The sequence below is a fragment of the Myotis myotis genome, unplaced genomic scaffold, assembly GCF_014108235.1.
Source record: "Myotis myotis isolate mMyoMyo1 unplaced genomic scaffold, mMyoMyo1.p scaffold_m19_p_5, whole genome shotgun sequence".
In the NCBI taxonomy this organism is placed as follows: domain Eukaryota; kingdom Metazoa; phylum Chordata; class Mammalia; order Chiroptera; family Vespertilionidae; genus Myotis; species Myotis myotis.
In genome coordinates this window covers 94,552,055-94,566,605 of record NW_023416357.1, presented here as the reverse complement: position 1 = coordinate 94,566,605, position 14,551 = coordinate 94,552,055, and the positions used below count along the sequence as shown (strand labels likewise).

General features: G+C 52.0%; 1 protein-coding gene across 1 annotated transcript; it reads right to left on the bottom strand.

Moving 5' to 3' along the window:
- Positions 1-2,704: 2,704 nt before the first annotated feature.
- DEXI (Dexi homolog) lies at positions 2,705-14,507 on the bottom strand. The gene is made up of 2 exons (XM_036308998.1): positions 13,589-14,507; positions 2,705-3,358 (listed from the first exon to the last, which is right to left on the bottom strand). The coding sequence occupies exon 1, from the start codon at positions 14,018-14,020 to the stop codon at positions 13,733-13,735; it is 288 nt and encodes a 95-aa protein (XP_036164891.1). The 5' UTR covers positions 14,021-14,507; the 3' UTR covers positions 2,705-3,358; positions 13,589-13,732.
- Between the last annotated feature and the right edge of the window lie 44 nt (positions 14,508-14,551).

The window sequence follows — 14,551 nt, the reverse complement described above, 5'->3', positions numbered from 1 at the left end:
CTCCAGCATCAAGAAGGGCTCAGGAATCTGGAGAAGGGGCTGCGTGTAGATGACATAGAAATCCAGAGACTAATAAAGAGTCCGGAGACGAGATATCATTTTGAAAGGCATTGGGGGTCAGAGGACCTTCAGCTAAAGGAACTGAAGACTACCTCCTTGCCTAGGACCCTTGCTTTTATCAACACAATTTGTCCTAAGGCAAGGTGAAGATAATACACTTCAAAGGGTACAGAGTCCATTGTCAGTTTGGGGGAATTAGCCTCCAGCTGTTCAGGTGTTTGGCCAGTAGGAGGCAATAACATGTAGATTAAGATGCCCTTTAACTGCCTGGCAGCCACAATCAGTTTCCTATTCAGGTTTGGGGAAATGCCTTTAGCCATTCCCAACAGGTGACTACATGTGTGACTCAACCCTGTTGAGTCCCCAAGTCTCATCAACCTTTTGATAAAACTCTTAAAATTATGACATGCTGGAATTGGTTCCCGGCAAGGAGGGACCGTAGCCTGGGGTCAGCAGCACAGACTCTAGAGGTAGATTACATGGACTCAATGCCCAGCTCCCCACCTGTACAAATGACTTCTGTGCCTCAGTCTCCCCACGTGTAAAATTCTCACCGTACTGTCTTCCTTACGGGGTCATGGGAGAGTCAGTGAGCTAGCACACTGAGAGCGAGAGGTTGGCATGCAGCTCGATCCATGTCAGTTCTTGTTACATATGAATGTGTTTCACTCCAGCCTCTGCCTGGAATGTGATTTCTAGTCCCTCACATGGCCGGCTTCTTCTCATCCTCAGGACTAGGTTTAAAGGACAGCCCCCTAGGAAGGTGTGCCAGATCACTCCATTAAACAGCACACACACACGCCACCCTACCCACTCCCCCCAACCTCATCACGTTTATCTTTTCCACACTTATTTGTTGTGCTGTCTGCTCTTATCCTAGGATGTGAGCTCCAGGAGGGCAGGCAATTTGTCTGCTTTGTTCATTGCTGTGCCCTCTGCTCCCAGCAAAGTGCCAGCACATAGTAAGTGCTCAATAAACGTTCATGGAATGAACAAATAAGCCTCGCCATAACTTTGCTTTATTCGTTCCACAAATAGGTACCGAGTACACAGTGGTGAATAAGATGCTCTGGTAAGTCTTGCATTTTAGTAAAATTTTAAAAACCTCTGGGCAGGCTGCCAGGTATGGTTGGGCAGTCTGTGCACTGCACAAAGGCACTGGACATGGGGATAAATAGAGGTTGTAACCCAATCTGCTTGCCAAGCGGTGAGTCCTGGTGTGGAGCTCTCTCAGCCCAGAGGGGCACCTTTGTTAATGCAAAAACCATCTTGGGAAGTGGGCCTTTCACAGAAGATATACTTGCCTAAGGTCACACCCCTACAAAGGAGGCAGTCAAGATGCAAGGCTGCCTTTTGACTTCTTTGGAAGGTCTCCCGGTGGCCACAGGCACAGTATACTGGAGTTGCTCCCTGAGCCCCACCTGTCAGAAGGGGAAGTGATGCTCACAGGAATCTGGGCACATGCTGTCTGGAATCACACTATGTTTGTTGATGGCACAATCTCATGTTTAGTGGATTTCAAGTGCATGCATCTTTTTTAAAAAGTATTTTTATTGGTTTCAGAGAGGAAGGAAGAGGGAGAGATAGAAACATGAATGAGAATCATTGGTTAGTTGCCTCCTACATGCCCCCTGCTGGAGATATCAAGTTGGCAACCTGGGCATGTGCCCTGACCGGGAATCGAACTGTGATGCTCAGCCATTGAGCCACAATGGTCAGGCCTCAAGTGCTTGCATCTTTTAAACCAGTGGTTCTCAACCTTGGCTGCACATTAGAATCACCTGGGAATCTTTTTAAAATCCTGATTTCTGGGCCTCATCCTCCAGAAATTCTGTTTCTTTGTTATGGGGTGGGGCCACAACATTAGCTACAAAGAAACAATTTCTGGAGGATGAGGCCCAGAAATCAGGATTTTAAAAGGATTCCCAGGTGATTCTAATGTGCAGCCAAGGTTGAGAACCACTGGTTTAAACCCTCATTTCCCCTGCAGGCCTCTCCACATGTCTCCTGTCTCACGCTCACCTTGGGCCTCCCCAACATCTTCTGTGCACGTTCCTTAGCACCCCCTTTCTTAGAGTCACATGAAGACAAGTGGCGATGCAACTGTCCTTTCTCTCGAGTCCTGCCGGACCTTTCGTCCCCACCTCAGTCTGCCCCCCTGTAAGATGGAGCTGATCATCTGTGGCTGCTTTAATGTGGGGGCACAGGGGAAGGTGCTTTGAAAAGCGGCAGGTGCTCTGCCAACTGGAGAGAATTATGCTATTTGTTTTCATGAAACTGGAGGCAAGTGGGCCCCATTTCACTCATTCGTTTCTCCCTCCCTCCCTTATCTTCACTGGATTCTACTGTGTGCCCAGCGAATACCACACCTCTGATTCGGGGGGATTTGGGCCCGATTTCCAGCGTGGCCACCAGGCCTGTGCCACCACACCCCAAAGGTCAGCCCTGGTATGCCAGGCTTGTGGAAGCAGGGAGGGGACTGGGCTGGGCCTCCCACGCCAGCCCAGTTTGGGCAGACTCCACGCCTGGCTGGGTCTCCTACCTGGGAAGCCCTGACGCTTTTGCCCTTTGTCAAATATGAGGTTTTCTGCTTATGAATTCCTTTCCCAAATCTCAAAGAAAAAAAAAAACAGGTCCACAGGGATTGAAGTTGCATACATTTTTTTAATTGAAAGAAGTCAGCCTCCTAAGTATTGCTTTTACAGGTTTATCAAAGTCCAGTATTCAAACCATTCGCATTTTCTAAAAATAATTCTGGCCGGAGGAGCAACATGGCCTCCCCAGGCGCTGTGGATCAGTCTTGGCAACTTGATGAAGAAGCAACTTGAAATGAATAAGTCGAAGCCTGGACACCTTCCCCGCCTCTTCTCCTTCGGAGTCATTCCCTGAAACAGTCGCTGCCTCTAAGATCAGCCTGGGCCAAACCCAGTCGGGCTGAGGGCTCCACAGGCAGCAGCCGGAGTTGCCTGTCGTTTCTGTGTGTGTGTCCGCGGTGTGAAGTGTCCTCTTGAAAGTTAAGTGTGGGGAGCAGGTGTAGTCGGGGAGAAAGAGCAGGGAGGCATACTCTGGCTGGGTTCCTGTAAACATCCATCGCGGTGCGGAAGGCCAGAAGCCAAGGCAAGGCCATCTGTGCAATGCTGCAGGCGGGAGAGGTCTTCGGACAGGCCCGCCTTCTCCCTTTGGGGAGGGGGACAAATGCCTTCCCGGCCTCAGCACCCAGTCTCAATCTCTCCATCCCCCTGTCCTGGGCCTGGACGGGAGCCTCTCTGTTGGCACAGAACTTTTGAAGGGAGCAGGCCTAACAAGAGAGAGAAAAAGGGTGTTACCAACATGGAAGCACCAACTGCCACCTGTTCTGGATGGGGCTCTGGACCCTCCACCAGGCCTCAGGAGGCTCCTGGCGGGCCAGGGAAGTCTTCCTTCTCTTCCTCGCTCTCAAAGAACCGCCAGAAGCCCCAGATTCAGGCTGGGAGTGTTTTCTGATAACTTATTTAAAACTTATTTTAATGAATTTGCCTGATTTCTAAGGACCCTGGGCTGAAGAAACAGTGCAATTTTACGTGGGAGAGGAAGACTGTCCGTTATTGGGAAGGAGGGAGGGAATCCTGGTACCTGGGAGAGGGCAGCCCATGCAGTGGTCACCCAAGGGTCTGCCAGCTGACATGAGCTCTAGGGCAGCTGAGCAAGCTCTGGGTAGTGGGCAGGGCTTGGCAGCACCTCCCACCTTGCCCATAAATGCTTCACAGCCTACAGGAAGGCTGTGGCCACAGCCAAGGTACTTAGCAGCCCCATTTAGCTCTTTCTCCCAGGACACAGCACCACCCCCCGTCAGGCCCCTCGAAGGTCCCCACTACCCTTGCCCTTCTCCCTGTCCAGCTGGTGCCAGTGTGTCTGCAGTGTCTCATACTCCCATGCCCATCCTCCGCCCCAGTTCTGAGTCTCATCTTTGCCAGTTTAAACTATTCCTTCTGCAAACGTCATCCAGCATCATATGAAACTGCTGTTAAACACCCAACACGTCTTGTTCATCCGGGTGCTATTGACATTTGGGGCAGATGATTCTCCGATGTTGGAGGGCTGTTCTGGGCATTGCGGGATGTTAGTAGCATCTCTGGCCTCTGACCACTAACTGCCAGCAGCACCCCCAGGTACAGTAACAACAAAAATGCCCCCTTGCTCCATTTCCTAAGACCACCCAAGGGGGCAGAACTGCTTCCACTGAGAACCACGCATCTCCTGCAGGTGGAGGCTGCCAGCAAGCACTAGGATCACCTCCCAAACAAACAACTTGCACTTGAATCTTCATCCCAGGTCTGCTCACAGGAGAGCACACCTGAGATGGAGCCTTACGCAGGTGATTTCATTCCACCCTCCTAACAACCCCAGAGTTATATACTATTACGATTCCATTTTACAGGGAGAGACACTAAGAGAGGGTGTAAGGATGCCACCTATCCAGGGCTTTGTCCCACAGATCTTAAAGACTACCAAACCTTGTACCACCCGTGTGCCAGGTCCTGAGCTGGGTGCCGGGACCCCATGAGGAGTGCAGCTCCTGCCTTTGACACAATATAGTGAACAATTTCAGCCCAAGGTAATATACCCGACAACAGGAGGAGGCACAGGGGATGCACGGAGCTCAGAGTCTGGGAAAGGCTGTGCACAAAAGGCATGCCAGATAGAGGTCAGGCCTTGGAACCTCTTGTAGTTTGGCATGGGGTGGGGGAGGGGTAGAAGGCAGGCCAGTGGGGAGACAAGGCTGGAGAGGGTAGCAGGGGCCAACTTGTTCAAGTTTCTTGTGTCCTCTGCCAGATTCATAGAGGCTGGCTGGGGACACATCCTTCCACGGCTCAGACCTTCCCCGGCTTCCACTAATGACACTGGTAAGTCTTTGAGTTCTTGGGCCCCAGCCCACCTCCCCACTAGACCTGACAGGTGAGAAGGGGAACTGGGGCCACAGCCAGAGCGTCAGCATCGGAGCTCTTGGCCTTTAGAGAGGTGTTCACAGGCCCCTCCTCCCCAGAGTCCACCTCCTGTTGACCTCCCTCCTCCAAGTAACCCCTGGGGTTCCTATGGGGGTGCTCCTGAGAACCTGGTGTCCATCACCTGGAGCAGGATTCTTCCTTCAGATTCACCCTCACTGGGCTCACTGCAGCCACCTCCAAGGCAGGGGATCATGCCGAGCCCATTGCAGACTTGGGGGGATGGGGTGTTGGAGAACACAGAACCACCCCATGGAACAGACCCACTCCTTTCCCAGTCCTGTGGCCACAACAAACAGCGTCAAGTCCCAGAGCCTGTCAGGCAGGAGGGAGCACCTCTCTCCTGTGCTAATACAGGGCCTCGTAGGAGCTGGCTCGGCAGGAATTCACCAGCTCTTCTGTTTCCATGGTGTTTATCTATAGGGTCACTTTCTATTTATGGCAAGTGATGCCAATTTTCCGTTTCTGATAGTAACATAAAGTTCCTCTTTTCCCAGAACATTAATTTCACTTTAAAAATTTAGAGAGCCAGTTTAAAGAACACAACTACATAAATAATAGTTCAGGCAACAGAACAAAAAGTGCTGAAGGGGTCTTGTGAGGTTTGGGAAGATACTGATCCAAGTTAGTTCCACTCCACAGAGAATGAAGGGGCCCAGAGAGGGTGGTGACCTGCCCTAAGTCACACAGCAAGTCAAGCACAGAGACATCGTCCCAGGCCTCTGTATCCATGGCTAGAAGATGTCCTGGGACCTCTCATCTGGGCTACCAATCCCCTGCTCCTCTGACTTGCAAGTCTGGTCTCACAGCAAAACCCAGAATGAGAACAGCTGACCTTGATCAAGCACTTTACACTCACCTTGTCCTCTCTGCTTTAACTCATGTCTTAACTTATTCCTCAAAACAACCCTAGGAGGTCGGGCCAAGGAGGACCATCCTTCCTGAATTTCAGATGGGGTCAGAGAGGTTAAGTAAATTGTGCAAGGCCACACAGCCAAGCCAGGATTTGAACCTCCTTGGTATGACCCCCAAGTCTTAATTCCTCTCAGCATCTTTGGTCCATCACTTTCCACCAAGGCATCAAAAGCCCTAGCTGAGCCCTAGCTAGTGATGCTCAGTGGTCAGTGTCGGCCCACACACTGAAGGGTCATGGGTTTAATTCCCGGTCAAAGAAATGTACCTGAGTTTCAGGTTTGGTCCCTGCCCTCCCTCCCCCATCAAGATGCATGCAGAAGCAACTAATCAATGTGTCTCTCTCTCTCTCCCTCCTTCCCTTCCTTTCTCTCTGGAAAAGCAATGGAAAAAATATCCTGTTTAGGATTAAAAAAAAAAAGCCGCAGCTGAAAACCATCCCGGGCTGCAGCTGAGAATCTAAGCCAGTGGTTCTCAACCTTCTGGCCCTTTAAATACAGTTCCTCATGTTGTGACCCAACCATAAATTTTTGTTGCTACTTCATAACTGTAATGGTGCTACTGTTATGAATCATAATGTAAATATCTGATATGCAGGATGGTCTTAGGCGACCCCTGTGAAAAGGTCGTTCGACCGCCAAAGGGGTCGCGACCCACAGGTTGAGAACCGCTGATAAGCAATGCCTAACATCATTAGAACATGAGACAATTCATTAGCCATTGGCTGTTTTTCTTTCTTTCTGAAACTGTAACCTCATTCCAGGCCACTCCCCAGAGGTGGACAGAGGGAGTGAGTGGCTGACTCTCTTGTCATTAGAATGACAGTTGGGCACTTAATCCATTTTAAGGACCAATATCCCAGCTTGAGGATAGGGCTTAAGTGAGAAAATGGCCTATGTATCTTAAGGGTGCTGGTGGAACAGTGCTCTGGACATACTGAAAGGGGATTTTTTTTTTTTTTTTTTTTGTAGTTCTGCCCTACCGGGTCATTCGGGCTCTCCCTCCTTAGCTGGGTGACCTCAGGCAAATCACCTAATTTCTCTGGGCCTCTTTCCTCATCTGAAAGGAAGACAACAATGCCTACCTCTTTGGGCTGTTTGTTGAGAGGCTTACATGAAATCCCGTGGGTGGAATGCCTGGCCTACCCAGCACACAGGACGCAGGGCAAATGCTGGTTCCTCTCCCCCTTGTCCCCACCTGTTCCCAGCTAGAAACACCAGGCAGGGGCCTCCTCAATGCTGGGGCCTTCTGAAAGCAGCTCTCCTCCTCCAAAGACCTTGCCTGTTGGAAACGCATTACTCGTTGCTCTTTGTCCATGTATCAAACAAACAACCAAAGTGATGACGTCACCAAAGAGGTCATCCAAGTACGATTTGCCCAGTGTCTCCACTGTGGTCTCTGGGACAGGCTGTGCGGCAGGAGGGCCTCCGCCTTGTCCAGTTGACAAGTGTGTGGCCAGGAGGGGATGGGAAAGGAGAAGCTGCCTGGCTCATGTCTCTGATGGAAGTCAGCTTCTCAAATGTGGATTCTGGTTCATATGTCAGCTATTGATGCTCATCAGCGTGGGGCTGTGAAGATTCTTTGTCCACAACGTGTTCCCATTTGGTCCGTGTCCAAGATTCCATGAGGCCTTCTGTAGGGCAGCGTCTGCCCAACACCTTCACGAGTCCTGCCACACCCAACAACCACCTGGACTGCTCTTATTTAGTATTTTCAACCAACACACCTCTTTTTCTTTTATCGCTAATCCTCACCTGAGGACATTGGATTTTTAGAAAGAGTGGGAGGGAGAGGGAAAGACAGAGAGAAGCATCAATGTGAGACACCTTGATTGGTTGCCTCCTGCAAACACCCTGACCAGAGCTGGGGAACCTTCAACCAAGGTACGTGCCCTTGACAGGAGTCGAACCCGGGCTGATGCTCCATCCGCTGAGCCAAAGCAGCTAGCGCCACAAACCTCTTTTCTTAACTACAAAATTTTAAAAGGAACCTTTATGCCATTATCATCAATAAGAATGGGTACCATTTGTCATAAACATGAGGCGATGCTAAAAGTAAACATCATGGAAACGAAACTATGACGTCTAGCTAGATACCCCTGGCCTGCAAAGATGCAAAGACGAATCTGGGCCTGGTTTCTCTGGTCCAAAGGGACAAGTAGTAGGTGCCACAGAGGTGGCAGAGCGCTGAGAGGCGGATGGCACTCTGCTTCCGTGTACCTGCTGCCTCCAGGGATGCCTGACAGGCGACCTCACTGGGGCAGCACCAGAAGTGTGGCTGGGAGGCCCACTGTAGCCACTTGATAGCTTGGCACCTGGGGTGAGTCACTGAGCCTTCCTAAGCCTGTGTCCTTCCTGCATAACGAAGTTAATGAGCCCTGCCCTGCCTGCTTCACGGGTGATGATCCGGGAAGCTATGGATGTGGGAGGGGTGGTTATTTTTAACCACCCCACCACCAAGTCCCCTGCCAGGAAGGAATCCCAGGATTCCTGTCCCTTCTGGAGGTAAGGGGCTGGAATCAGCTCCCAGCCACCCCCAGGACTGGGGCAAGGGATGAGGGCTTCAAGGGTATTTATCAGCCTTAGGCTGCTTCAAAGGTTGCCCACACAGACATACCCTCCTTGGTAACTGGCCCCCAAGAGTAAGAGAGCCAAGGAAAGGGGAAGACTTCCCCAGCCAAGCTCTCTCTGGGTGTCCCACACCATCAACACTGACAGCATCATTTATTAAGAACCGACTATGAGTCCTTCCTTCCCCATCTCATCTGTGCAAAGCCCTGCAGCAGATGCCATCATCCCCAGTTCAGAGAAGGAAACTGAGGCCTGAGGAGGTGAAGTCACTTGTCCAAGGTGTTAGTGGAGCTGGGATTTAAACCCCAATCTGACTGCAAAGTCTCTAAGCCACAATTTTAGGGGGCACATGGAGATGGCCTTAAGTAACACCGAGTCACATGAGGTGAGCAAGCGATTCTTTTTGGTTCTAGATCGACCCTTGATTACTTGGAGGAGAAAGTTCCACTCTGGAGCTGGAGTATCTTATCACCTGACTGTTGCTAATCTGCCTTTTTAACTAAGAGCAGGCCAGAGGCCCTGCACCTTTAGCTGGCCCTCGTATTTGGCCAGAATTTAATGACTTTGGCACTTCCTGTTCTTTATCCATGCCAACTGATGCTGGTTTTCTCTTTTCAGTGATATAAACGTTCTTTTTAAAAAATTCACATGAAAATATATTTTTTTAAACGAAGCACTAAAACTAGTAGACTTAATCACAAACTATAAATTATAAAGGGAGAAATAGTAACTTTACGGTGGAAAGAACTGGCAGACACCACCTTAGCCAAGTGATCAAGGTTCACATCACCAGCATGTGCCTCCCCTCATCATCATCACCTGTCTCTTGTCTGGGTAACAATCCTAACTTCCCACCTGGTTTCCTGTCAGACCAGACCCCTGGCTGGGGGATCTCCCGGGACCTGACTCTATCGTGCCCATGCCCCCAAAAAGGTTTGGGTTTCTGAGCAGAGCAGTGGTATGCCAGCTTCCTGTGTCTTCTGCTGATAGCACAGGCCACAGATTGGCATGAGGGAGCAGGGCAGGTAGATCAGGAAAGAGTAGTTACAGCACCCAGTCGGGACACTGAAGCCTGTAATAAGTTGACCACTGGGTCTGGTTACCCTTAGCTCCAAATCTGAGTTCCACCAGGCACGTGACTGGCAGCTGCATTCTCCAGTCTCTCCATTCCCAGCGCAGTGAGGCTCCTCTCCCTCAGCCCTCCCTGTGTGCCAAGAGAGGGCTGGCAGCACTGTGGGCTTTCATCAAGAATCAGGAGAAATCAATCCAGCTGAGCTGCCTTCACACCAGAACTGCTAGGACGCTAGGACTCTCCTCAGCTCCCAGGCCAGTGGCCCTTTCTCCTGGGAAGGGAGAGCTCCTGACTCCCTACTCCCCCTGCTCCTGGGCAATGATTAACACTCCAGGGAAACCACAGAGCTGTGGCTCTCCGGGGCTCCAGATCTGGTGGCCTTTGGAGGGCACAGTACAATGGGCAAGGACTCCTGAGGGTCCCAGACCTAGGAGGCAGAGTGATAAGTCTATCCCAGTAGTCTAGCCCTGGACCTGCCCGTCGCCCAGCCAGCCAGTCCTCCGTAGCTCATCAGGGAATCTAAACTACCAGTGGGTATATGTGCAGGTTTATATATTCAAGGGCCTGAGTATACACACTTTCCATTATATCTGTTAATGATAATAGTGTTTAATTTTAATATGTCACAGGAAGATTGAAGAGCTTTACATAGATCTCATTTAATCTTCACAAGGAAGTCAATTTTCATTATCTCTGCTTCAGAGAAGAGGAATGTGACACACAGGGAGATATGTAGCATGCCCAAAGTCACAATTAGGGTTGGGATTTGAACCCAGGGCATCTGAATCTGGGGTGTTTAACCCTAATACAGCCTCCTTAATAAGTTCTCCACAAATGTTTGAGGACCCGAATTATGCAGGTACACACATAAAGAGAAAAAAGAAAAAGAGGGAGCAAAAGTGAGTGAATCTTTTCATCTGGAGATCCACCCTCTCCCCCACTGCTTGGCATGCCCCTCGCCCTTAGTCAGTGTTTCATGAGACTGTGTCCACGTGAGAATGAGTGAGAAGAGTAAGATTTGACCACTGCTGTTCCTCTGCTTATGGAAAGGAGCCTGGAGATGGGGTGCCATCAGATCATCTTTAATCTTCCCCAAAGGCTTCTCCTGCTTCTAGCCACCCCTCACCCACCCAAGTCTGGGCTTCTCCAGACCTTGGGGCCAAGGCTACCTTGGTTTGGGAGTGGAGAAGAAGGAATAATGTGCGTGACTTCCACCATTTCTCCAGGCACGAGTATATCCCACCGCCCCAGGCCTCCCTATTTCCCAAGGTCCAGCTCTGTCACTTTGAAAGCTTTGCAAGGGTGTCCCCGAGACACACTTCCTGTGTTTCTCCTCAAACAGTGTTTGCTAAAAAGTATGTCAAAGCATTTGGGCTTCGGTTTTTGGTTCAGAGTATGCCAATGTTTTCATTTGCAAGGGGAAGTGTTTCTGTTGATGTGCTGAGGAGATAAAATAAGACAGTCTCCTCCAAATTACACTGTCTGAAAGTCAAGCACTTGGCTTGGATGCGGGGATTCATTCATCTTGGGATCCTGGAGCCTTGCAGAAGAGGAGGCAGGGTTAACATTTGCTGAATGAGTCAGTGAACACACAAAGGGCGTGGAACCAGTATAGATGATCAATACGCAGTACAGGTTTTGAATGGATTCCATAGTTCTACCTTCAAAAGGTATTCTTGGTCTACTTGTGTTTCTCCATCTTTACTAACCTTGCCTCACCCTAGCCTCAGTCACCTTGGCCCGAGCAACTGAACAGCTCCTAACTGGCTATCCTATTTCCACACTTGCCCCTATAACCCATTTTGCCCACAAGAGCCTAAGCCCGTGGTCGGCAAACTGGGGCTCGCGAGCCACATGTGGCTCTTTGGCCCCTTGAGTGAGCCTTAGGAGTACCCTAATTAAGTTAATAACAACGTACCTACCTATATAGTTTAAGTTTAAAAAATTTGGCTCTCAAAAGAAATTTCAATCGTTGTACTGTTGATATTTGGCTCTGTTGACTAATGAGTTTGCCGACCACTGGCCTAAGCCATCTTTGCAGAATGTGAGGTGGAATTGTGTCATCCCTGCAGGTGGCTTCCCACTGCTCATGGCTGTGGCCTCCAAGTCCCACACAGTCTGGCTACCGCCCACCCCGCTGACCTCTCCTGGGGCTGCTCTCCTGCCACAACAGCCTCCTTTTAGTTGTTGGAAGAACCAAGTCTCTCCACCCGACAGCCTTGGTAATGGCAGTGCCCTCTGCCCGGATGGCTCTTCTCCAGGTCTTCATGAGTCTGGCTCCTATCAATTTAGAGCTCAGCTCAAATGTGTCATCTCCTCAGAAGGGCCTCCTATGACACCTCCCTCTGAAGCAGCCCATCTCTATTCTGTGTCACTTACTCGACAGACATTTATTGAGCACCTACTAGATGCTAGGTGCTATTCTAAGTACTGAGGAAACAGCAGTGAACACAATACGGCTGCCCATGTCCTTACCTGCCTTCATAGCTCTCAAAAAAGTCTGATTATCTTGTTTGGGAACCTGCTTGTCCTTCTCACCAAGTGCCAAGAGGGCTGGGGCTAAGTCTGTCTTGTTCACCGTGTTCATCCACCAGGCAGAGTAGATAGATACTCAGTACACATTTGTTCAATAAAAGAACGGATGGATGGAAGGCAGGCAGACTGGGTAGTTATAGAGAGTAGCTCAAAGCTTTCTTCAAAAAAATCTCACTGTTAACCCCTCAGGGAGCTCCTGCCCCTACCATTACCGGGCAGTAGATTCTGCCCCACCCTAAATCACCTGAGTATGGTCATCTTGGCTCAGGAAGGCCACAGAGGACAGGTGTTAATTCAGCCTGCTTGGGGTGAATGGCATTAGTGTCTGTTTCCCCAAAGAAGCCCTCGCCCAATGCCTCAATATCCCCTTTCTTTTGCAAGTCAGACTCAGTGCCTAGTGACCCTCCAGCATTGGCCAGCTGAGGGGTTCCAGCCAAGGAGTCCCTACATGCCCTGTGAACCCTCACCGACCCAACAGTCTGCCTGTCTCTCCCATCTAGTCCAGCTGCCGATCTTCTGTGTGTGTGTGTGTGTGTGTGTGTGTGTGTGTGTGTGTTGTTTTGTTTTGTTTCTTTCCATTTATCTACCTCTCTTCCTTGATGTGTTACTTTGGTCAAGACTTTCTGGATTTTCATTTCTCTCCCACCAGCAAACATGTGGGGCTGGACACAGCTACCTGGTTGCAGCCCAGAGGCAGGACTTGAACACCTTAGTGCAATGATCCCATAGTTTCTTCTGCATGCCCACGAGCCCCTGGAGGCCTTGCTAAGCACACAGGCAGAGTCCCGGCTCCTCCCCCAACCCCCTCCATGAAGCCAGCCTGTGAAACTGGCAGCCCTTGCAGTTTCACCCTGAAACCTGACTCCAAGTCAGCAGCAAACCCAAGGCCAAAAGTACACGGTTCTTAGCTAAAGGAGGTTTCTCCTCTTAAAACCCCAGCCAGAAGCCCTTGCTCTCAGTCTCCAAGAGGCCGCAAGACAAAAGTGACCTGTGCCTCGCTTCCTACCTTTTGTGACACTCCAAGTCTTTATCCTTCCAGGACTAGTGAGAACCGCACCCCCCCCCCCCCCCCCCCCCCCCCCCCCCCCCCCCCGCAAGGTCATCTTCAAGCTAGACTGAGGATTGGGGGACGAGCTGACAGTTCTGCCTCCCATGGATTTGGGTGCAAAGGTTCTTCCCACAAGCTGTGGCAGTTGGCAGCATGGCTCACCCAAACACTACTAGGCCCTGCCTCCCTCCCCCTCTTCAACACTGTCACCTTCCTTAGGGGAAGCCTTCCAACCCCCAGCTAAGGGCCTAAGCAGTCCAGCCATTCCTGACACCCAAACAGACCTGGAGGAAGTGGATGGGGGAATGAATCAGGAGCCTAGGGGAGGGGTGTGTGTCCGGCTTCGGGAGGCCTCCCTCTTCCTCCCCCGTGCCCCAATCCGTCCTCATCCCGCACAGAGGGCACTTACAGGCCTCGGGGGCCGGAGAGGACCTCGTCCTGGAGGTCCCATCCCCGGCCAAACGGTGCCCTCAACCAGCAGCGGCGGCATGTTCTGGGCGGCCGGTCCGGGTGGAAGGTGGCGGGCTGTGGGGGGGTCGCGGGGGAGCGAGGCCTACTCCAAGTAACCATCGAACACGTCGAGCTCCGAGTCGGCATCGTAGAGGCCCAAGCCCGGGTCGGAGAGCACGCCGAGGTCCACGAGCGCCTGGTCCATGTCCTCGGGCAGGAAGACGAGGCCCACGTTGAGGACGATGTACTCCATGAGGAAGGCGTAGTATAGGATCAGCACATTGACGAAGAAGAGGCCCACGTAGAACATAGAGGGCAGCAGCGGCGGGGGCACGTAGGGGCCCAGGGGGCCCAGCACGTCCAGGTGGGCCGCGACCCGGGCACTGGGCATGCAGGGGACGACGAGGGCGGCGGCGGCCCGGAGGTGCCAGCGAGCTCAGCCGCTGTGGCGCCCGGGCGGCCGGCGAGGGGGCAGCTCAGCCATCCAGGGACGCCCTGCGGCTCGACCGAGGCGGCGCTGGTTTCCGGCGGCCAAACCTGGAGACGCGCCCGGCCTCCGAAACGTGCGTGGAGGGGTCCCCGTACCCCCAGATGTGCCCACACAGCCCTCTCGATCCGCTCGGCGGCCAGGCGGGCCACCCCCGAAGTGCCCGGCGGCTATCCGGCTGCTCCGATGCGCCCCGCTCGCAATCACGGACCCTCGCAGGGCCGGCGGGGAGCCCACCGCGGCTCAGCGTCGAGGGCCAGTCCCGAAGGCAGTCTCTCCAGGTCGGCCCGGCAGTTCCTCGAGCCCCATTTGTGCCTCCTCCGGCTCAGCGCCCATGGCTGCAGCCGCCGCGTCGCCCTGCAGGTCGCGTTCCGAGCTCCGCCTCCAGAGAGGCCCCGCGCTCATTGGCCGGCCGCCCCCTCTCCGCGCTCATTG

Coding starts and splice junctions, on each gene's coding strand:
- DEXI (XM_036308998.1), bottom strand. CDS start 14,020: ATGCCCAGTGCCCGGGTCGCGGCCCACCTGGACGTGCTGGGCCCCCTG.